General features: G+C 48.1%; 1 protein-coding gene across 1 annotated transcript in view; it reads right to left on the reverse strand.

The window, feature by feature from the left end:
• GCNA (germ cell nuclear acidic peptidase) overlaps window positions 1–25,495 on the reverse strand; it is a 530,843-nt gene that overhangs the window by 248,207 nt on the left and 257,141 nt on the right. Inside the window, exon 6 of the mRNA XM_069612346.1 lies at window positions 8,094–8,170. Coding sequence (XP_069468447.1) covers window positions 8,094–8,170 — 77 coding nt within the window. The remainder of the gene's footprint in view (window positions 1–8,093; window positions 8,171–25,495) is intronic.

The raw sequence follows: 25,495 nt of genomic DNA on the forward strand, positions 1-25,495 counted from the left end.
CGAAACCTGTTTTGGCTATTAAGAGTTAGGATACCTTGTAATTTATTGTAGAAGCAGTTTTCCGAATTTGCAACCATCTTCCACTGCAAAGTTAATATTTCATGATCACTTTCACTTGAGTGGATTACTTGAAATTGATCTGCAAAGGAGAATAGCATTGAATGAACGTAAACGTAATCAATAATTGCACTGAGCAGGCCTCTCTTGCACGTTTTCTGCAGAAGGAATATCACCATGTAAAGCACCATTTACCATTATCATGTTTCTTGTTTTAATGAGCTTGTTCCATTGCATTAGCCTTGTGTCAATCTGAGCAGCCGGCTTGTCTAAGCAATGTACATTGTGATCTCCGACAAGGATGGTATGAGATATAAATGGGGCGAGACTAATCCAGTCAAAGAGCTAGGTCTTAAAAAAACTGTAGGATATACCAGACGGGTTCCAATAGGTGTTAAGGCAAAATTAGCATCATTAATCTTTATTTTGGCCAGCTGTATGAATGAATTGGGAGTTGCCCAAGACTCAATTGTAACAGCAGAGCTAATTTTCGTTGCAATAAGCAATTCGGACATGGGTCTTCCCTTGTTGGCTCATTTAGCTGCATGCAGGTTTATGTTCCATTTATTTCATGAAGGGGTTTCAGAAAGCCACGTTTCTTGGAGAGTAACTATCTTATTTTGCTAGGTTTTTCTCCGGATTACTCAAGTGCTTGAAACCTCTAGTATTCCAACTCGCTAAGGTCACAAATAGTGTAGGTATGTTTATCACTATTTATGTGTTCGTTTCACAACATGTGCACACAGTTTGGTCCTTCGAAGGATCCGAATTATCATAGGCATTTGCGAGATTTAGTGCATCATAAATTCTAGCAAGCACTTTGTTTATTAAGGGACGAGCATTAGTGGTGGCAACCACTTGTAAAATGTGCATTTTGTAAAATTTTAAATCCCAAAGCGAATAGGCTAAACAGATTGCATTAAGCACCAATCTAGAGATGACCCAAATTCTCGATACTGACCAGTTTCTTTCATCAATAAATTCGATTGGATCAATAGCAACTGAGCTACTATCTTCTAAAGTGGGCATCAGCAATAATTGCTAATATGCTTGCTCTATTCAGATCGTAACTGGGCTATATAGCTGCACGACATCTTATAATAGAATGGTAATAATTACCTTTGCCTTTAAGCTGAGTGACTCCTTGGGAGTTATTTCTAATTGAATTCATTGCATTCACATGTAAGGTTTGTGTCAGATTTGTTGGAGAAGTCTGAGGGAGCATCATATGCTTTTTAATATGTATGAGCTCAGACTCATGCAAAAAATTAGTAGAGTGGTCGGGTTGTTGTAGATTAGAAGACAGTGACAATGTTTTCTGTGAGGCCATGTCATTTTCAATTGCTGTTCTAATGTCGTCTTGCTTATCGTCTATGGTATGTAGCCGATTATCTAAAATCGGGTCATTTGTTTCATCTTTCGCAGTCACTTTTCCTATAGAGTTGGTTTTGTCAGCCTGAGTTACAGTAGGTCTTCCACCCAATAAGGTTTGTCATCTTTTTTGTTATAAGCATCAGAAGACTTGCCTTTAGGCAGTGTTCAACTTCGTTCGCTGTCTTTAATTGAGAGCATTGTCTTAGTGCCACATCAGATTCTGAGATTGATTTTTTTTTGTAAAGAGTAATTGACTTGAAAAAATGTTTTTCCACAGAATTTGTTGTGAATTGCGGCTTTTTTGTATTTTTAGTTTCTTTCCTGCGTCACTTGAGTTCTGTCAGGAATAGAGGATGGGGCAGATGGGGAGTGTTACATTATGCACGATGAAGTGCATTGGAGAGCTGGGGAAGCAAAAACGACATTTACCAGCAGCATTAGCGGCCGCCTGCAGTCCTGGGTGTGCCCGTCGCACTGTTATACTGACGGTTGGAGGACTAGTGTTTCGGCAGGAGGACAGACACGCTGCCGGTTCGCCAATTTCTGCAGAGTTTTCATCGTCCGGGTAGTCCCATGGGGCTCCCAGACTAAAGATCAGTACGGGAGGGAACTGTGATATACTACAGTCCTTGACAGACAGACCAAAGCATTTCCATGGTCGTCTAGGGAGAGGGGCTTATGTCTATTTGTTGGGTAGTAAGCACCCTTGATGGAACTTGTGCAATTACGAACGCTCGACTGCAAAGGGGCCAGTGCCACGAGTCATTGTTGATTAAGATACAACAGATCCTGGAATCACGAAGTTATGTGTTAGCAAAACTAGTGCGGTTAACAAGTCTGCTACTGCATGTGTTTTATGTTCTGTATCATGTCGCTTATGCTTGCCCAAGGGGCCATGTGTGTGTCTTATGCTGGGAAACTTCCCATTTGTTCGTTTCATCTCGCTTATGGCAAAGTGTTCTTGATGTGTTCATGTTGAATTTCCATATACATGTAAGGGTAAAACATCAGGCAGGATTAGGAGGCAGGTTGATCATGGAATATTCGCATTATGTGTGTATGTGTTAATTCTACAGTATCACGTATCTGAATATGTATGACAGGGTTGAACAGGTTAGGTTTTACCCTGCGTTTCCCCAGTCCTATCCAAACTATGTGTTTCCTTACCCTCTTTCCGGTGTTCCTCATTCCCCCACCCTATCCACAACCTCTCCCTAATCCCTCTTCCCCCCCCCTCCCCATTGGCTGCCATGTGGTGTCCTGTGTATATCTACATCAGGTACCTCTGCCAACCACGGTGGGAGTGGTAGATTGATTCGGCTTCTGTGGTTCGGGAGAGAGCGTCAAACTCTCCTCCCTTACAAAGTGCGATTGTGACAAGTTCCTTTTCGTTTATTTTTGCTTTCATTAGGAGCAGTGAAAGTCGTATATGCCCGCTTATTGGGCTCCGATGTGGAATTGATAATTATTTTGCCCGACTGAGTCAAGGACCGGTTTATTAACTTAGAAGCAATGCCCTCTTGAACATCTAGCTCAGCTGGCTTAATTATCTTAAAGAGGTTACGTTAACTTTCACCTTTTCACTTTTTTTGTATCCGATTATGAATACCCTGAACATTACTAAGTGCATTTTCTTTTGCATGTGTATGAGCAACACGTTTGGGTTTTTCTGTTAATATAAACGATTGCCACCCAGTTTCTTATTCATTTGTGCTGTTTATTTAATTTGAGATCAAGGTTCTCAAACAATTTTACAAGAGACAATCGCCATATTCATTGCACTTCGGGTAGTCTCCATAAGTGTGGTTGGTACAGGTTGTGCTAGGGGAGTGAGCATATGGAATGTGGCCATTTGGTTTGAGGGGCGGGGGGTTGCACAAGATAAAATAAAGCCAAAACAGACTCCTCTTGGGACATATTAACAAACAAAATAGGTGATTGGGATAGGTTAACTCTTTGCAAGTTGGGAAGCAGGAGCCATTTGACTAACTATCACAGCTTCTTTAGAAAAATTGGTGCAGTTGAAAGAGTACGGGGTGGCAAAATGACTTGCATTAAAAGCAATGTGGTCATCCTGTTTGTATAGAATGGGGGCGGTTAAAGCAATTTGGTTTACTTTGTTGTTTAATGTAGGGATGAAAGTCAGAGCGATTCTCCAAACTGCTGAACAGCAGCCAACAGCTCATGCACATTCACAGCCACATGAGCGGCTGCTGGACCCGCATTAATATGATTTACTTCAGTATCTGTAGTCTCTGAACGCAGACAGGCAGTGCCTTTGAAGACAGCAGATAGAATCACACGCAATTTCGATGCACGGATCAATAGGCTGGTCTCCACAGGGTTCGTGCTGAGAGACTGGTGTGTTCTTCATGGGAGCAGACAAACTTGCTACAATCTCCTGACAAAACCACCCAATATCTGCATTTGGCTGCCTTTTCATCGTTTGCTGAAAGCACAGGAGCAGTTTGCAAAGGCAAGGCGGTATGCACTAGCTTAGCAGCCAGCATGCGGTGCGTGCTGTCAGTCAATTTACGTTGGCCGTTGTTCGCATAGTAAACATCTGGATTTGGCATATCTGATTTCAAAGTGTAGATGTCGTTAGACATCAAACTTAACACGAAAAAAGGGACCCTCTAGAACCAACTGAGTCGCTGCTTGCCACAGCACCGCGGCAAAGCTGCAAAGCGGTACTTTCTGGTACTTGCTAGGTGCGCGCAGCTTCTGGTCAAGCAGACAGACAGCAGGGGGTATGGCCACAGAGATTGAAAGTATACAATCTGATCTCAGAAGTAGATAAGATCGTAAGCATCAGATGCATAGTCCACAGCAAGGCAGAGCTTGCAGCAAAGTGGCACTTTCACTATTGGACTGGGTGGAAGAGGTAGCAAGCACATTGTCAGACCATACTCTTGTATTATTGACTGTTGAGGTATCGGGCCATGTAAGGGAGAAGCTCTCCTGGAGATGCAAGAGTGAGGGTCTCACGGACACAAAGTTTCGCAATGCTTTGTCAGAGGCTATATGTGGGCTCTGTGGAATCACCGGTGCCACTGTGGCAATGTTTCAAACGTGTGATTAGAGGGGAGTGCATCTCCAGGGAATCCGGGCTCTTAAAGCAAACAAGGAGGGAACTGCCAGCTAAGGAGTGCAATATCCGTGGGATGCAGATGCTTGCGCCCAACCCATCGCACCAGTATTAGGCAGAGATTCTGCAACAGTTGCAGGATTTTCAGAAGCTAGCGCAAAGAGAAGACAAATATATATGGGCAGGGCAGCAATACGTCAATATGGGGAAGGGCAGGCCCTTGGCAGGAGCGAGATTAACTAATTTGGATAAGCTCAGGGGTAGGGACCCAGTGATCACAGATGTACATGGGGTGGACAGGTTGGAGGACAATGAGATCGCCCAACAATTCCATAGGTTCTAGCCTCCCAAACCCAAGCTTCCCAATTAGAGATAGACGCATACCTAGATGAGGTGGCATTACATTGGTGCACGGAGGAGCAGAGGGAATGGCTGGGAAGTCATCTGATAGAGGAAGTGTTGAGTGCTATTAAATCCTTGCCTTCTGGGAAATCCCTGAGGCCCGATGGATTCATGTCGTAATTTTATCAATACACCAACAGACTTGCTCCCCACCTATTACACATGTATCAGCGGCCATGGTGGTGGTAATGTTATTTAAACCGGACAAGTCCGTCAGTGACTGCTCTTCCTACCATCCGATATCACTCATTAAACTTGATAATACTAGAGAAAATCCTTGCATCCTGGTTGTCACCTATGATGCAAGCAATGGCGAGGGCAGACCAGTCTGGTTTCATACTAGGGCGTTCCACCTCGTATGTGCTGAAGAGGATGTTCGGGTTGATCATGGCAGTGCAACAGAAGGATCCTGTGGTGGCGGCCCTTTTAGAGCCACTAAGGGATTCGCTACGCTGTATGGGACTTGGGGAGCAGTTCATAGCCATTGTGTCCTCTTTATATGCTAACCCGGTGGCCAAAATACAGGTGAATGGGCTACTAACATCGACGATAGCGGTAGGAAGGGGAACACGTCAGGGGTGCCCTCTTTATTCGCCTTGGCGATAGAGCCACTGTCAGAAATTATCAGAGAAATGCATCTCGATCGTGGAATTCAGTTTTCACATATAAGGTAGTAATATTGTTGTAGGCAGACGATATGGTGCGGTTTATCAGGGACCCTGAAACTAACTTGGACCCAATTATGTATGATGTTCAGCGGTTTGGGGACCTCTCTGGCCTAAGGATGAAAGCCACTAAGTCGGTCCTCATTCCACTGACTGACAAGGTTGAACAGTACCAGGACGGATGGGGGTTTCAGTGGTATATGGTCCAGACCCACTACTTGGGGCTTAACATAGCAAGTGACACGAAGGTGGTATATAGCAGTAACTACCTGAGAGTCTTGGCGCAAGCAAGGGCGGCCATGTCCGGATGGAAGAACCTGCCCCTCAACTTGTACGGTAGGATCTCTGTGCTCAAGATGACACTACTTCAAGAAAACATATGGAAACCTAGGAATGCCCTGATAACAGTACCAGGGGACTACATCCGAGAGCTGAAGTCAGTGGTTTCGCAGTTTATATGGGCATGTAAGCAGGCCAGGGTCTCTTGTGATAAACTAGTGGCACCCATACATGAGGGTGGTCTTCCAATGCCAGACTTTGAAACGTACTATAACATAGCACAAGCAGGGTTCCTTACCAACTGGTTTGGGGAGCAGGGAGACAGGAGGAATGTTGAGGTTGAGAGGGTAATAGCAGTGCCAGGCCTCTTAAGGTCCACGTTCCTCACAGCAACTGGGAGGGCACACCGAACATACAATATTGTAGATGTAACATGCAGAGCCTGGACCTGGATAGAACCCAAGTATAGAGGTGAGGTCCTTTACTCCTCCAAGCTCCCGGTAATGCATATTCCCGGGATTCCCATCACTGGAGAGGCTAGCTTCGGGACCATGGTAAAGAAATTGGGATTCACACATTTTGGGGAGCTTGTTCCCAACGTTGAAAATGCTGAAAGAGGAAGGGGATGTATCCGCGCTGGATATATTCTTGTACCGTAGTTTGAGGGTGGTCATGCGTCAGCTGTTCCCTACCTTCCCAGGCAACCGACTATCGCTGGTACACTAGAATTGCTACAGGGCGGTCTTGGCAATAAAATAATGTCTGGGCTGTATGCCTCGAGTCTCAGCTCTGGGAATGAAACGAAAGCCTGCCCTCGGAGAAGGTGGGAGCGGTCCTTGGGTTGCGAGATTTCGGAGGGGGTCTGGTGATACTGCTGTGAGACGATAAGGAAGGGGGCCATTAATACGAGGTTTAAATTGATCCATTACAAATACTTGCACCAATTCTATTAGACGCCGATACAATTGAAAGGATATTTCCCAGGAACCTCGGGTAGGTGCTCTAGATGCGATTGCGCATCAGCAGATTTCCTTCATATGGCCTGGGGTTGCCCTATTTTGCAGTACTTCTGGGAAAAGGTGTTTGAAACTATCAGAGGTGTCACAGGGCAGGATATAGAACTGGACCCGATGAGGGCTCTGTTGGTTGCACCAAGTCGATCCTCAAACATACAAGGAAACTGGATGGTTTGCTCTTGATTTTGGCTAAGACATGGGTGGCAATGCTATGGGGAGGGAAGCAAAGCCCAGTGGAAGGCGGATATTATATACTGCAATGGCATGGAGGGTGGATGGGGCTCCTTGTCCCGTAACCAGAATGGGGATAGACGCATGAGGGACCCTTATGTACAATTCCTGAACAGACAATCCGATGAGGGAAGGTTGGAATCTGCCATACCCGAACTCAAACCATAGAGGCTGCATAGATCAATACATTACTGTTTCGGACATGCAGACTGTTTATAACCTACGCCTGTGATAGGTTTATTGAAAGGGGCATTATGAAGTGTTAATGGACAGTTGCACAATGCAAAGAGCAGCAAGGGGATTGTATCATGTGAAATGCTGAATAGTACTGAGGGGTAGGAATGGGTTAAGGGGAATGTTGGCACAATGGTGCCATGTTTTTCAAATGGCAATAAAGAAAAGTTAAAAAAACAAAACAAAAGCAAGACAACCTCCATTTCTATGAATGGCCGGGGGCAGTCAAACGGCCCAGAGACATACCATGGATTCCACTGATTTCACACAGGAGAAAAAGCCACCACAGTGCAGTCACATAACTCAGATGGTACTCTGGAAAAGTATACAGTACTCCGGTCTTATGAGTCATAAGGCAGAGCACAAACAGCCAGCCGCACTCAGTCAGGCTTTGGATTAAACTACCGTGGGATTAAAACTCAGTCAAGCAAGAAAGATTAGAGGGGTCTACCCCATGGCTTACAGTGGGCTTTCTACCCAACTTTACGAAGACCCCACCAGAAATGGGAGTCCAGTGCGTAGCTTTCCAGTACAGGTCCAATACCTGAATATCTTTGCTGGAATGGGTGTAGGTCTTGGCGCGTGCATCCATTCGCCATTTTGCAGGTTCATTATTAATGCGGTTAACCCCACTTTACTCGTTAACAAAAAGTACAACATTTTTATACACATGTAATGGGGGAGGGGTAGACTACAGACAGGGACCAAATGTGGACGTGGCCTTAAACTCGGGGAGGGAGCACTCACCCTTCTTGCTTGAGACACTCTTTTTTGATAAATCAAAAGTGAATTCTTCATCAGATTCCACAATGAAGTCTTTCAAACTGAAAAGATAAAGAAAACAGGTTTAATACAGACCAGTTGATTTATTTTCTGAACTACTGAGCTAAGATGCAAATGGAAAGAACCAGCAGACCATGAACAGATCAGGAAACCAACATCGGCCACTGGACTGCAATAGCGCAACCCATGCACGTACGCATAGGATTGCCTGGCGGCTGCCCGCGCACATAGAATCGCCCGGCTGCTGCGTGCGTGCGTGCGTGCGTGCGTGCATAGGATCGCCTGGCTGCTGTCTGCGCTCATAGGATCACCTGGCTGCTGCATGCGTGCGTGCGTGCGTGCATGCGTGCGTGCGTGCGTGCGTGGATAGGATCGCCTGGCTGCTGCATGTATGCATGCATACTGCAACCTCCCAGGCCTCGCAAATTCTTTAAAATTCTGCAATACGGGCAGGTCAAGTAATTTTGTTTACCTACTCGACCAATGGAAATCTGACATTTTCCAGTGCAACGACTTTCGCTTAGAACAAAACCATACAATAAAAGAACATTCGGAGGATCATCTCTCTCTCACCTGGCAGCAATAACCTGAAATTACCTACCAAAAATAAAAACATACGCAACCCACAGCATCATCTGGAATTCAGGAAACTACTCAAACTTGGCACTTTGCTCCAGAACCAGAAGAAAACGACCAGGCAGCATGCACCCGACGGAAAACAAGAACCTAAGGAGTAACCCATGACCCCAACTTAATCTTCCCTAACCGGAGGGTGGGGGAGGACACACAAACAACCCATGTCCACTTAGGAAATTTAGGCAGGTAAGGAACGCCCAGAGGACGGGTAGGAAGTGACCAGAACCCTCTATCCCAATCTTTGCCAAACCGAAGCAGGAACACGCCAGCATCAGCCAGGTAGACATAGCACTAGAGTAACAGAGGAAACTACCAACCGTCAACATGCCCGCCAACTAGGGCGCACAAACCACAATACCAAACAAACAAGATAATCATAGATGTTAAGCACAGAAACGCAAAGAGGCAAGAAAAACCTGCTAACCCAACTTTAAAACCTCAACTTTCTGCATACACTTCCCATCCTCTGAAAGTTGAGGAGAACCATCTCAAGACCTTGCCCTTTGCTTCTGCCTTCGCTCTGCCTCTCCCCTGCTGACCTGTTCCGTCTCTGCATTGTGCACCTGGTTACCCTCTGACCTTCGGGCCAAGGTACCTGCTCACCCTGCCACCCACCCACACACACTGCCTCTGGCAATCTTTTGCACTGGTGTCTGCATCTGTAACCCTACAGTCCCCCCACCTTTTTCTGCACTTAGCTGACAGACCCTGTCTGTTGCCTTAAACCTAGCACTTGGCACTTGCTGGCTGCACAACCACTGTTTTCTGCTTTTTATTATTTATTTATATTCTTTGTTCTCAGCACTTTCCACTTCTCCCCACCACCCCATGCACTCACCCTTTTCCCTCTCCCATGCACTTGCGCGTACAATGTCACTGGGTTTAGTAAGATCGTTGTTTTGTTCACCCCTGTTCCTCTCCCTTGGCTCGTTGCGCTCTGAAAGACTTGTGTATGAGCGTAATACACATCAAATATCACGGAATACGCACATACTTACCACACTACAACACACTAACACCACATAACCCTGCAACAGCGAATGGGAAGTCGCACCAACCCGAAAATCGCACTACAGCTCAGCGACCGGTGCAATCCGGACTGAAGCTGCCAACAGGAAATCACAGCTCAGTTTCCTATTCCCACTACAGCCCAACCCCCCCCAAAACCCCTCTTTTCACAGCCTCCTTTTCAGATCCACCAGAGCGCCTGGGGACCACTATGGTGGTGACGGTGAACGATACAAAGACCTTTAGCATTAACATTTACTGCCAACCAAGTTTGTTGCCAGTAAATGTCAACTAAAAGTTGCAAACATCCCAGAAATGAATTGTACACATGATACTCTATGGAGAGAGGTCAAATCAATCATGATCCCGTCACTGGTCAATCCTAGTCCTTTCTCCCTGGTCCATATAAAATGGATGCACCCGTGGGAACATGGGTGTTTTGAGTGGAGCCAGGGTAACCAAAGCCTGGGAATGCAATTGGTGGATCCCCAGATGTGTTTCACTACAAATTCCACAACACCTTTCTATTTCCTGTATTGGCTTGGGCTCATGAGAGTTGTAGACCAAAATATCTGCAGAGCCAAGGTTGCAGACACCTGCAATAGAGAGTCATTTAAAATAACTGGTGCATCCAAACCCTTTTCCTCCAGTCATGCAAAGGCAAAATATATAGATGGTCGGCAGGAAGGTTACATTGACTGCAGGGTGTGAAATTAGCACAGCGGATACATTATTGGAACCTAGGAGCCAATAAGGAGCCATGGCTTCCAGGTAATGGCCAGTAAAACCACAGATCCTGCTGGCTCGCAAGATTCCATTGGCCATCCAGAATGCCGCTGCTGCTCCCACTCACTCCACATTTCCCATACCTGGTGGTTGGCCCCTACCCCACCCCTCATCTCGCAGGTGCCTTCTGCTGTTGGTGCCCCACACCAACAGCAGAACGTGTCCCCCTCCTTGTCATCAGCAGAGCACTGAAACTGAAGTAGAACTTCAGTGCACAGGCCGCATATTGCTCAGTGGCTCTCGCCGACTGCTTTTTCCAATTTTCCACCCATGTTCAAGGGGCACCCATCTGCACCACACTCGTCCAAAAGGCAGTACTGCCCATAGCCCCAGGGAAATACTGCTGGTCTAGAGCTTTGGCCCTGCACCCCCTCATGCACCCTGGATTCAGTTGGGCCCATAGGTTCCAGTATCGCCAGTGGCGCTGAGCAATATAGCATAGAACAGATCAGCATGGCAGATTCACGTTAGCTACTAGAGCGGGCGCATGGTTGCATGAATTAAAACTAAACCTGAAGAGAGGGCGCTAGAGACCCGACCAAGATGGCCGCTCCCTTGTGAGCTCCTGCGCGGCCTTTTAAAATCCTTATTAATCCTGTTTATTCCGGCAGTATAGCTTCGGCGGCTGCAGTGCGGCCACGCTGAAAAGCGGGAGAAAGGAGTAGCCCGCTGCCCAAGAAGCCGGCGCGACAGATCCCGCAACGCCCCGGCAGCTGAGAAGCAGCATCCCGGCAGAACCTTGCAGCTCCACAGACCCGCGCCGGCGAGCTACACAGTTACATCCTGACGAAGCGGCTGCCAAATCGAAGGAGCGGAACGCGGGCGAGGCCTAACCAGGTATGGTGCACGCTGGGGGGGGAGGGGGATGCGGTGCGGCTGTGCCCAACGACCCACTCGGCGCTATCTAGCAAGAGGCCCCACTCCGGCAGCACAGTGGCGCACCGCAGGGCCAATAGAACTCCGAACTGAACCAACTATCCTGAGACCCGATAATCCACCGTCCCCGACACCAACCAGGACGCATATGGTGGGCTGAGTGTCCGGCACAGGCCATCCCTGCGGTCGAGCAAAACATCTCGCAAAACACCGTATAAGGGCACAGGAAACCCCCGCCTCGGCCGCCACACAAACTCTACGACCAGGCAACCAACAGCGCTGTCCATCCTTACCCGCAATGGGGAAAACCGACAAACAGTGCAAACTGAACTTTGACACTGGAACCTCGGCAAAAACCCCAAGACACAGCAACGAATCGAGTCCCCGCCACACATACTACACCAAGAGAACGACGATACCTAGTCCCTCGACATCAGAGCACTGCTCCTGGAACTGAAATCCGGTATCAGAAACCTAGATAGTAAGCTGGACGGCCTTTCATCCAAGGTTGATCAAGTCCAACACCGGCTGGAAACCCACAATGAACAGTTGGATGAGGCAGAGCAACGGATATCTACTTAGGACGAGATGGGGTATTGTCTTTGAATACCAAATGAAAATAATCAACGCCAAAAATGAAGACCTCGAAGGGCGCTCCAGAAGAAACAACATCTGGATAGTGGGAGTAAGAGAGAAACAACTACAAGGCAAAATGAAAGACCACGTTGAAGAAATGTGCAAATCGCTCTTCGGTCCGGAAACTCTCTCGCCCCTGTTCGTCGTCGAAAGAGACCATAGAATACCGACGCTAAGACCCGCTCCCGGAGCCCCTTCTCGCCCAATAATTGCAAAATTACTCAATTATAAGGACAGAGATTCGATACTTCGAATGGCCAGAGAGAAAGGCGAGCTACAGCACGATGGCGATACCGTCCACTTTTACCCAGACTTCTCCCCAGCCGTCCAGGCACAAAGGAGGTCTTTCACAAACATTAAACAGAGACTACGCACGAACCAGATACCATACTCTATGCTGTTCCCAGCCCGATTCAGAATACAACACCAGGGAAAAACCCAGTTTTTCCAAACACCTGAAGAGGCAAATATGTACCTAGACCGGGCGGGCTGACGACCACCAGAGAATAACCAGGCACGAGTTCAAAGAGAAACGGCCCAGAGGAACCCTCCATAAACAGACTCAAGCAAAAGAACACGACACACAGCAACAATCAGCGCTGCCGGAACGCAAAATAGATGGTTAAACAACCTTAAGGCCGCGCGACTTGGGAAGATCCATGCGCCACCAGCACAGCAATGTTCAAGTTTTCAAATTACAAGTTAAAAGAAGGGGGATCCACGACGAGCCAGTTGGGGGTTGCTCGCGAGAACTGAGGGAGAATCACACAAGTTGGGGGTTAACAAGTTGTACAGCAACCAGGACACCCCACATGCTCCACTCAAGAGAAGTCCACACCACAAACAAAACCTGCCCAACAGGGCCCACCAGCCCCGCCAGTTAGTAACTAAATGCCACGATCCGCACGTGCAAAGAATTGAAAACACTGCGCCTTCACCGAAACCACATGGAACATTAAAGGTGGGAATCAACCAGCGAAAGTGAGGAAAATGACTCCATACCTACGCCGGCACAAAATCGACATAACGTTTATACAAGAAAAACACCTACGCCCAACGTCCGAACACCCCTGGGCCAAAGACTGGGGATGTCACCGCTACTTTGCCTCTTTCTCGTCCTATGCCAGAGGAGTGGCCATAATAATCAATAACGCAATCAATTTCAAACTAATCGCTCAAAAAAAGGACACCGAAGGCAGGTCGCTCATGGTACAAGGAACGATTGACAGAGAAGAAATCACCTTAGTGAATTCATATGGCCCGAACACAGACGGTCCCAATAACTTCGACTGAGTAATGACCCAACTGAGCACGGTCAGTCGGTCCACGATCATATGGGGTGGGGACCTCAACACAACCCTGAACCCAGCCAAAGATAAATCGCATAACCAAACAGTGACCCCCATCCAAGGCGTCCCTACAAATTACTGAAATTTGCAAAGCCTGCGACCTCATTGACATCTGGAGGCACCAGAACCCAAACACCAGCGACTTCACCTTCCACTCCTGGGTACACGGAACCAGTTCGAGAATAGACTATATCCTCGTGTCCTGCCACAGCCGCCTACAATGGAACGACTGCCATATCCTACCGAGAACTCTGTCAGAACATTCCATGGTGTATCTAACCTGCAACACCGCACAAACAACCAAACCTCGACCTCATTGGAGATTCAAGCCACGAGCGCTGCAAGACACAGTCTTTGCGGAAGAACTCCGAAGTGAACTAGAACATTTCCTCGACTCCAACACAGGTACAGTGCCCTCAGCCGGGACTCTGTGGGAGACTCTAAAATGTTTCACCAGAGGGGTCTGCATGACGAAAGAATGCGGAATATTAAAACTTTTGCAAAGGGAGTTGAACACCAGCAAAGTAAAACTCAAAGACCTTGAAGGCGCTCTCCTGATAAACAAAACTCCACAATCACTAGCAGCAATCAAGAAAGAATTAGAAGTGTTCCGCGACGCAGCTGCAAGGGAAGAACAAGTTACTTCTTACCTTGTAACGTTCTTTCGACGGGATGTTCCTCTGACGTATTCCTCATCTTAGATATCTCCTTCCAGCTCTGCTGGCCTCGGAAAAGTTCTCTCTCTAGAGGGCGCTGCGCGTCGACGTCCTTTGAGTCGATGTCCCTCGACAGCCGCCGTATCGACGCCGACGTCATCCTGGCTATAAAGGCCGCGCGCAGCGCCCGTTGCTCAGTTCCGTTTTGTAGCCCACAAATATGCTTTCTGGACTAAACTAATCACCCTGAAGGAGCGTAAACTGCAACAACAAGGGAAGTAGAACTGCGGGGATGGATGGGAGGGTCGATGAGGAATACGTCGGAGGAACATCCCGTCGAAAGAACGTTACAATGTAAGAAGTAACTTGTTCTTCGAAGGGATTGTGTCCTCCGACGTATTCCTCATCTTAGATATGCTCCAATAGCAGTATTCTATTATTGGAGAAGGGAGTACTAACTTCATGCTGTCTTCGATTGATGAATAGAATGCAGTACTGCCCTTCCAAACCTAGTCTCTTGACTGGAGGAGGAATCCAAATTGTAAAATCGTGTAAAGGTATGGACAGACGACCATGTAGCGGCCGCACAGATGTCTTTAACCGGCACACCTCTTTTGAGGGCCGATGAAGCTGCAATACCTCTGGTCGAATGAACCCTAAGGTTTTGAGGGGGCTCTTTTCCTGCCAATTTATAACATTCCAGAATGGCTACGATGATCCATCTGGAAATGGTCTGCTTAGTTATTGGTAACCCCAGCTTGTGACCTGTGTAACCTACAAACAGCTCGTCTGCCCGTTTTATCCTGGCTAGTCTACTGATGTAAAAACTTAAAGCCCTTCTAGGGTCTAGCCTGTGTAACCTCTCTTCCTCTTTCCCCGGGTGAGGAGGAGGATAGAAAGATGGTAGGGTAATCTTCTGAGTGATATGGAATTCAGAAACCACCTTTGGGAGGAAATTAGGCTTCACTTGCAGGACAACTTTGTCTTTGTGAAAGATAGTGTGAGGGTGTTTACAAGAAAAAGCTTGTAATTCGCTCACCCTTCTAGCAGATAAGTGCTATTAATAAAACAGTTTTAAGGGTAAGGAATCTTAACAAACAAGAATGGAGTGGTTCGAAAGGTGTGCCCATCAGGAAAGTTAGGACTAAGTTTAAATCCCATAGGGGAACTTGGAATGGTCTTGGGGGATAAACATTGGTTAACCCCTTAAGAAATTTTATTACCAAGGGTAACTTGAAATAGGATGGTTCTTCCGCAGTGCGCTTAAAGATGGATAGCGCTGCGAGATAGCCTTTAATGGTGCCAACTTGAAGGCCTGAATTTGACAAATATAGTAGGAAGGACAAAACCATTGGTGTACCACATGAAAAAGGGTCGATATTCTGTTCTCTACACCAGCTGCAAAATCTGTTGCAACGGCAGCGGTATAAAGACTTTGTTGCTGGCCTCCTTGCTGAAAGCAACACCTCCATAACATCATCATGGAGGTCCCAATCCTTGTACCTCAGCCTTTCAGAAGCCAAGTGTGAAGGTTGAGGGTTTTGATGTCTGGATAGAGAACCTGACCTCCCTTCTGTGAGAGTAGGGTCTCTCTGAGTGGAAGTCGAATCGGAGGGCAGATGGACAAGTCTAGAAGGTCCGGGTACCACGTTCTCCTGGCCCAATCCGGGGCAATTAGGATCATGGTTCTCCGGAATCTTCTCAACCTCCTGATCATTTGAGGAATGACAGGGACCGGTGGGAACGCGTACAGAAGCGGAAACTGCCAGTCCACTATGAACGCGTCTCCCAGAGCTCCTCTCGGGGGAAATTCCCTTGAGCAGAACAGGTCGCATTTCCTGTTGAGGCTGGTGGCGAACAGATCTACCTGAGGGGTTCCCCAAAGGGTGAAGATCTCTTGAAGGACTTCCTGAGCTAGCTCCCACTCGTGGGAGACTGTGCTCTGCCTGCTCAGAGTGTCCGCTGTCAAGTTCTTCTCTCCGGCTAGGTGAACTGCCGATAGAGAGATTCCTTCTTGGATTGCCCAAAACCAGAGCTGCATCGCCTCTCTGCACAGGAGTAGTGATCCTACGCCTCCTCTTTTGTTGAGGTAATGCATGGCCACCGTGTTGTCCGTCATTATCAGGACATTCTTCCCTTGTACAGCTGGCAGGAACGCCTTCAGCGCAAGTCTGATGGCTCTCAGCTCTAACAGGTTGATATGTAGTCTGGACTCCGATGGAGACCAACGACCGCTGACGGTCAAGTCGTTGGCGTGGGCTCCCCACCCCGTGAGTGAGGCATCCGTGACTACTGTTATCTCCGGCCAGGGTTGCCAAAACTGTTCTCCTTTCAGAATGTTCTCCTGACAGGCCCACCACTGAAGGTCTCGAGCTACTCTGTCGGGAACCTGAAGAAGATCTGTCATTCTCCCTGAGAATTGTGACCACTGAGTCCTCAGTGCCCACTGGAGGGGTCTCATTCTCAGGCGAGCCTCTGGCACTAGGAAAATGCAGGATGCCATGAGGCCTAGCAACCTCAAAAAGTCGAAGGCTGGGAGACGTTGGGCATGTTGGAACTTGGTAACCATCTGTAGAATATCTTGAGCCCTCACCTCTGATGGCGAGGCTTTTCCCAGGGAAGACTCCAGAATCGCTCCTATGAACTGGAGTCTCTGCGATGGTATCATTTGTGACTTCTTTAAATTGGGGGAGAAGCCCAGTCTGTGAAGGGAGTGGCACACGTGATTTAGCTGGATCTGAGCTTGTTCCGAAGAAACAGCCCTGATCAACCAATCATCCAGGTAGGGGTAGACGTGAATCCCTTCCCTCCTTAGACTTGCCGCCACTACCAACATTAACTTGGTGAAGACCCTTGGGGCGGAGGTCAGCCCAAATGGCAGCACCCGAAATTGATAGTGAGAGTTTCCAATTGCGAACCTCCGGTATTTCCTGTGTTTGAGATGGATAGGCACATGGAAATAAGGGTCCTGAAGGTCCAGAGATACCAACCAGTCCTGGAACTGAAGGGCCTGGAGGATCTGAGAAAGAGTGACCATCTTGAATTTGTCTTTCCTGAGGAATTTGTTCAATTCTCGCAAGTCCAAGATGGGTCTCAGTCCTCCGTCTGTCTTCGGAATGAGAAAGTAAGGGGAGTACCAACCCTTGTTCCTCTCCGCTACAGGTACCGGTTCTATGGCACCTTTCTCTAGCAGGTCTAAAATTTCCTGCAAGAGGAGCGGATTTGGAGCTTTCTGAGAGCTGATCCCCGGTGGATGACTGAGGTATACGTAGGAAAGGTAGGCAGTAACCTTGGGCAAATGTTTCCAATGCCCAAGCATCTGACGTGATAGCCTGCCATACCGCCAGATGTTGAGTCAACCTGCCTCCTACAGGTGTCCTGTGAGGGAAGTCCTCAGCGTGGTTTTGGGGCGGCTGATGCAGATGCCGATGGTAAAGAGGCACCTGCTGTTGCTGCGGCTTTTGAATATCTACCTCGTCCACCTCGGGTAGTTCTTCTTTGTCCCCTTTGAGCCGGTCGTCCTCTACCTCTTCCGAATGCGGAGTAGAAGCGAAAGGACTTGCCCCTCGCAGAGGTTCCTGTGGGACGAAAAGGTGTCTGACGGATTGCAGCTCCTAGGGATTTTGCTGCTGCTTTTGAAGTTTGCAGTTTTTCTAAACTGTCATCCGCCTTTTTCCCGAACAAAGAAGAGCCATCGAATGGCATGTTCAAGAGCCTGGCTTGCACATCTGGGGCAAAACCAGACTTTCTCAACCAAGCGAATCTCCTGGTTGTTGTACTTGCTGCCATTGCTCTGCTGATACCGTCAGCCGAATCAATGCCCGTCTGGAGGGATTCGCACATAGCGTCTTTACCGTCCTGTATACTATTCAGGAACGCATCCCTTTCTTCTCCCTTCGGGATGCAGTCAGCCGCTGTAGAAGCACACTCCCAAAGTGTATGGCTAAATCTAGCAAGGATGCAAGTAGCATTAACAGATTTTAACGCCATGCTACATGCTGAAAAGACTTTCTTTGCCATAGCATCATATTTTTTATCGTCCCTGTCCTGTGGGACGGTAGGATAAGCTGTCTTGACATCGGTAGAGGATGCTGCCTGTACCACCAGACTTTCTGGGGATGGGTGTTTAGACAAAAACTCTGGGTCTGTAGGGGATACCCTGTACTTTGTAGACAGTTTTTTTATTTACTGCTGGTACGGCATCTGGGGTTTCCCAGTTTGTCATGATCTTCCTCTGAAGAGCTTTATGAAAAGGCACCACAGGATCCTCCTGGGGGCCTTTGTCAAGAATATCCGCGAGGTCATCTTGTTGGAAAGATTGTGAAGGTGCAGACCATCCCATAAACTCTGTGATCCTGGCCATTAAGGCTCTATAGGGAGTTTCAGCATGTTCCCCCGGGTCTGGCCTAGCAAACTCCACCTCAGGGGAGGTGTCTAACCCACTTGCCTCATGTAAGGAATCATGAAGATCCTTTAACCTGCGTTCTTCAGAGGAAAATTCCTCTCTAATTGGGGTTACAGGTCCCTGCAACTCAACTGTGTCTTCCTGTTCAGACAATTCACCCTCTTCCAATATTGAGGACATAGTTCTCAATTGTTCTGAACTCAAAGGGTGTAAACCCCTTTTCCAAGGCCGAGGGTGCCGAACTTGTCATAATCGGCCTCGAAAACGTCAATGTCGTCGACGTCGAAGGCTTCGAGCGTGGCGTCGAAAACAAAGGCGGAGGCCTCGAAGACCTCGACAGAATTGGGATTCTACTCGACAATCTCGAAGCCATCGACGTCGAGGACCTGGGGATAGACACTGGGTGTGTCGTAACCGTGACTTTTCTTGGCGTCGACACCGGTGTCGAAGCTGGCGTCGAGTCGACAGACTCGTGTGTCGAAGGCCCCTTCGACAACGGCGTCGAAGACATTGACCTCGACGGAACTTTCGTCGACGGCACCTTTGAGGAAGGTTTGGAGGTCATAGTCCTGCTCGAGGGTTTGTGACGGCGTTTTTGACCTTCAGGTCTTTCGACCAGAGCATCGCTCTCGGCAGTCTTCGAGGGGGTCGAGGCCGCTTTCTCGAAGACGCTCATCATATTTTTGCGGAATTCCTCCCATTCAGCCCGGGAACTATGTTTCGTGGGGCACGGGATTCTCTTTGGCGAAACAGAGGAAGAGGAAGACGGAGAAGGGGATCTTCGACGTCCCCTCTTCGAGTGCTTCGATCTCGAGGAGTGGTGAGACCCACTCCGAGATCTGGAGCGCGAATGGTGACGAGGAGACGAATGTCTCGACTTCGTAAAAGTCTTACCTTTCTCCAGCTTCCCCCTACGCTCCTTCAGGGCCTTAGCTGTCATGGACATACAGTCCTCGCACTCCGAACAATGGTGTTCAGCTCCCAAACACCACAGACAAACTCTGTGAGGGTCAGTCAGCGACATCTTTTTCCCACAATCTCGGCATTTTTTGAAGCCGGATCGAGGAGTTGTCGGTTCCGACGAAGAAGCCATCGAGTATGGATCGAATAACTCGAGGTAAATAGGTTTAACCTGACAAAACTGAGCAACGGTATTCCGAGGCACTGAGTACGCGCAGAAAAACAGAACTGAGCAACGGGTGCTGCTCGCGGCCTTTATAGCCAGGATGGCGTCGATACAGCGGCTGTCGAGGGACATCGACTCGAAGGACGTCGACGCGCAGCGCCCTCTAGAGAGAAATATTTTCCGAGGCCAGCAGAGCTGTAAGGAGATATCCAAGATGAGGAATACGTCGGAGGACACAATCCCTTCGAAATAAAATTTCTGGGCAGACGCTGCAAAATTCGACAGTACAGTGAAGGGCAGGAACCCGGAGCTCTCCTCGCGAGGCTCATAGCTGGTGACAGAAAACCCACAGCGATTCAGTCAGTAAGGGACCCAACAGGCAATACCATCCACTCGACGATCGACTTTGTTGAAAATTTTCGCAGATTCTACCAGGAACTGTACGACCCCAACTACTCCGCCGACCAAACAGAGCTGACATGATACCTAGATGAAATAGAACTTTAATGGTTCTCTGAGCTCTGGGTCGACCCAGTAAACGCCCCCATTACCGTTGAGGAGATCCTCGAAGTCATCAAAGAATTACCCAACTCTAAAGCACCGGGTCCAGATGGCCTGTCCGGCGAATTCTATAAAGACATCCTTGCCCTGCTACTCCTCCAGGTCTATGACGAGGCCCTGACCAATGACCAGCTACCACCAACATTATACACGGCCAACATAATCCTCTTGCACAAGCTCGGCAAAGATCCTATGGATTGCGGCTCATACAGGCCAATCTCGCTAATAAATTTGGACAACAAATTCTTTGCAAAAGTCCTAACCAGGAGGCTGATGCCCCTCATGCCCGCCATGGTGCGGGCTGACCAGGCGGGCTTCATCCCTGGGAGGAACACTTCATACGGGATAAGGAGGATGTTCGGAGCAATTGAGGCCTTAGAACCGGACTGTCAGGCCGTGGCAGTACAATTAGACAGCGAGAAGGCTTTCAACTCGGTCGAATGGTCCTTTCTGTTCACTGTCCTGGAAAGGATGGGGATGGGCAAGCGTTTCTTGCAAAGGATTTCCCTACTCTACAAAAAACCAATCTCCAACATCACGCTAGGCAGCCACTATTCTGCCGATATCCACTTGAGAAGAGGAAGACAAGACAAGGATGTCCACTCTCGGCACTTTTGTTCGCTTTAGTAATGGAGCCCCTAGCTTCTGACATGCGTATGCAACACCTTCACAGAGGCCTCTCTTTCGGCCCACATAAAATGGTCATCTCGCTTTACGCAGATGACATAGCCCTGTTTCTACAGAACACAGATGAAAACCTAAACCCAGCAATGAGAGCGGTAATACAGTTTGGCGGCTTCTCTGGGCTGAAAATCACTAACAGCAAATCAGTCATCTTCCCGCTCACCGCCGCCACCACTGAATTTACTGACGACTTTGGCTTCCATTGGCAACATACACATGTAAGGTATCTCGGCATCTACATGTCCCGTTTGGGAGAGGAGATCATTCATGATAACTATGAAATCACTATAGACATCCTCCAAGCCAAGCTCGAGAGATGGAAGTCCCTACCACTCAACCTCTGGGGCAGGGTATCAATTGTAAAGATGATCATCTTACCAAAACTGTTGAACCTCTTCTCAAACATCCCTCTACTCCTCACACAGAAACGTATTCAACGCATAAAGAGTATGGTCCTAGATGTCGTCTGGGTAGCAAGGTAGCAAGAGTCGCCTACTCCACACTAACCCTACCGGTACGGCATGGTGGATTGGCCCTTCCGGACGTAGAACGTTACTATTGGGCGGCCCAGGCCCAATACCTCAGCCAATGGTACGCAACGCAGTTCATACAACCACATGTCCAGATAGAGAGAGCATTGGCGACACTGCATCTCCTTCGAGCCATAATCTTTGGGCAGTTCCCAGTCACTCAGTCCGGAATGAATCCTGTCGCCACCACATATTCAATCTGGAAGAAAATCGCTAAGGTAAACGATCTCTCGGGCAGCTACTCTCCTCTCCTGCCAGTAAAGCACATTCCTGGTATCCCCATTACGACCGAAAAAGTCTTCCAGCTCTGGACAGAAAAGCAACAGGTGCACTCCATGGACGACCTCTTTCCGGCAGGGACTTTCATGACGGCACAACAAGCCCGAGAAAGAGGAGCCGACAACACCCTCGACACGTTCATATATTACAGACTACGACACTCGCTTCAGGCAATAATCTAGAGTTTCTCAGCAACCACCAATCTGGCCACTACTCCACTACACAATCCAAGCCCAGGGAGAAGGGCACCTGGTAACTAACATCTACAGAGGCCTCTTCGATGAAGCAATCCCACCCGGAGCAAAAGCCAAAAAGATGGGAAAAGACACTAGACAGTGCGATCTCAGACGAATAATGGACCTACATCCTAAAACTCACCCATAGAGTAGCGATCAATGCGAGATTCAAACTGATCCACTAACTTTCTCAACCAAACATACCACACACTGGCGAAACTGCACTCCCAAAGGGACTCCATCTCAGCAGAGTGCAAGCGATGTGCGACACCCACAGCTGACTTCCTTCACTTGGCGTGGTCCTGTCCTCCAGTAGCTACCTTCTGGAGAGCAGTACTCGAACAATTCTCAGCAATAATCGAAACCGAGCTTGTCCCCGAGCCAAAAACAGCACTACTAGGCCTGACTCAATCGCTACCGAGCTCAGTTAGAAGGCTGACAGATCTATTGCTGGTCCTGGCACGAAGGAGAATCGCCTACATGTGGGGTAGAGGACCCCCTCCAAACGTACAGCACTGGCTGAAAGACGTAACTTTTTGTCAAGATGTGGAAACGGACTTTATCAAGATTATGTCATTACACGCACGCCCTCCGGACATATGGGGGCAGTACATCACATACCTACTTTCAACGACCGACGCTGCTGACTCAACAATCGGAACCACCGCAGGACTCAAATACCACCCCGACACACAACGCCGGTGCCCCAGCAATGGCGCCACCTAGTCGATAACCTCTAGCACAATGACTCTTTTCAACATGATGGAGGAGGAGGAGGAGGAGGAGGGGGAGGAGAGGGAGGAGTGGGTGGGAAGGGTGCAGTTTTCACAGTACGACCGACGTTCGGTCTCATGGTTTGTTTGTTTTGTTGGAAAAAAACAATAAAGAAAGTTTTAAAAAAAATAAAATAAACCTGAATAAGGAGTAATAACTTCCTGTATTTTTATATTTTATGTATTGCATATTTAAAATGCACCTATGCACAATGTATTTCGAGGCACAACAGGATTATTGGGGAACAGGGAGGACAAAACAAAAACGTTCCTACTAGGCCCTGTGACATTCTGATCGTGCAAGTGCAGTAAAGCGACGTGCAGGGGGGGGGTGGAGGGTAACCTGTGAGGGCAAAAGGCCCAGTGAGGGAATAAAAAAAAAATAAAAAAAAGAATAAGAGGTCCGCGAGTGCAGAGCCAGGGGAAGGCACAGAGCTCATGGACCTTCCTGCACACAGCGAAAGGCAAGTCACTGGAAGGGTTACAAGGGTGCAGGCCCCACCAGGATAGTGCAGGTGGGAGGGGCCGGAAGCGAAAATGCAGATTGAGGGATGTGGGGAACGGGGACCAAGTGCAGGGGGAGACTGAAGTAATGGGGCCTGCAAGACTCTGAAGGAACCAGACAGCAAGTCAAGAGGCAGATGGGAAAATCATCAAGCTGAGATGGAAGGGTGGAGAGCAAACAAAGGGCTTGATAAGAGGCCATTCCAGGTTGGGGGGAGTGGGTGAGGGAAAGTGTGAGGGAGAGGGAAAGAAAAAAAAGCGAAAAAGAAAGTGAGAGAGAACGAGAGAGAAAGAGGGAAGTAGCAGGGCCTCGGGCCCCAGAAAGTCTCGAGGGTGATGCATAGGGTCTTTAACTTGATCACGCAGAAACCGGGAGCCAGTGGAGAGATTTTAGGGCTGGAGAAATGTGGTACCAGGGCTTGAGCCTGTCCGAAAGCACAGCGAGCAGAGCACTCACTTTGACATCCGTGCAGAGCCTGCTGACACAGGGCCATACTCTGCCTTTCATCCTTCCGAGGTCGATAAATGAGCACCACACTGTGGTTAATAAGCAGCGCTAGGTGCCTGAGGGTTCGTAGCGCTATATAAATGCAAAATTATTGAAGTCAAGGAGGAGTCGGTCATCAGCGTACATTTACAGATTTACACTGCCTAGGACTACCATTAGAAAGGATTACGAACGTATTGAAACCCATGTATAACTCACGAAGCAACTAATGTACTCCCAGTCCATTCCGCCCTTTCCTCCATTTTCTGGGACGTTCCCTGGAAAGACGATGGAGCAGAGCACACTGTGAAGCTCAGGCACGCAGCCGGTCAAAGAGAAACTCAAGACAAGCCATGATGCTCGGTAGCGTCATCTATGGAGGCCAGCTTAGGGCAGAAATCCGGACATTGTAGCTCAACTCGCGAGAGAACCATTCAGTGAACTTTAAATGGGTCGGAGTGCCTAATAAAAGGGGGGTTAGGGGAGAATAACCGCTCTTCTGGACGAGCTGGAGGAAAGCTTTCCTCAAACTAGCACAGAAGCAACATGAGGGCCCAGCAGGGCAGGACACTGCAGACCACAAAATGTGTAACAATGCTGGGGTGCACGACACTAGACAGTGTGACCATGAGTAAGGAAAACACTCAAATGGATGCCAAAGGAAACGCTGCCCAAAATGTTAAACTATGAAGGCGGCATGGAAGAGGGTAGGTTGTCTAATTTATTAAAGTCATTTTGCTATGAGAAACGCCATTCTGAGCCGCACAATTAAAAGAACTGCCAGTTTAAGCATGGGCTAGGAGGGTCTCGTGCAGGGGACACCATCATGCACGTGCCACAGCACAGCATTTTAAAAGAGTAGTGCTGCTGTACAACATGCTCTGGCCGAGGACCTTATTTGAGGTAACGTCCCAGAAGCATGAAGGAAAGGGTATGAGATATAGAGATCATCATCCAGGGAAAATGTTGCCAACTAAAATGTAGCCCCTGAAAGACGTGGTGAAAATAGCTTTGTAGTGACAAAGTCGCCAAAGAAAATGAAGTCAAATAATTTAAGATTTGAGAGCCAGGAACCGTGGTGTTGCTATTTGTGGTAGATGCGAGGAGCTCAAACACTGAACAGCCCCTGATTTGAAGATTGCCGGTTGCAAACATTGACCGTCCCATTGCAGTGCAGGAGTCTCCAGAAGTCCTCCCTCTTGTCCCCATGACTGAGGCCCAGGAACAGTGATATCTGCAGAGCTGCTCAGGAACAGAAGTCATCGGCTGCACTTGTCTTCATTTCAAAGGTACTGTAAAGTCTGAGAGAACTTCCCTCTTACTGTAGAGTTGCTTGCATCCTCTACTACTCAAGTCTTACAGCTTGTGGCCCTACATTTGATTGAAGAAAAAAACAAAGACTTCTAAAACCTTGTCCAAAGACTTTTCTACCTACCAGAAGTGCTTCATCCTATATAAGATTTTTGGCCGTTGACATTGGCTTAGCCTGTTGTACTGAATGACTCTTCTTAGGGCATCCAAAATATTTGCCTGCTTAAGAATATGTGTGGTCTCTTGTTCTGATAACAACATTTTCTTTTACCAACTTCTAAGAGTATTCTAAATGCAAACAGTAAGATTTATGTCCCCAGCACCCTAGCTATTGAAGTCACCTGAGGGTGTAGGTCGAGTCTGTGGGTCATCCCAGAAGGGTCTTCACTGATTTGGAAACTAAGAGTGTATAGTATTGAAGTATATTTGTGTGTTACTTTTTATATTGCTCCCTTCTGAAGAAGGCTCATTAATAATGGTTTATTCAAGAAACATTGTGTGTAAGAGTTTATTTGAATACTTG

Source organism: Ambystoma mexicanum, chromosome 5p, assembly GCF_040938575.1.
Source record: "Ambystoma mexicanum isolate Mex_15411 chromosome 5p, UKY_AmexF1_1, whole genome shotgun sequence".
Taxonomy (NCBI): Eukaryota; Metazoa; Chordata; class Amphibia; order Caudata; family Ambystomatidae; genus Ambystoma; species Ambystoma mexicanum.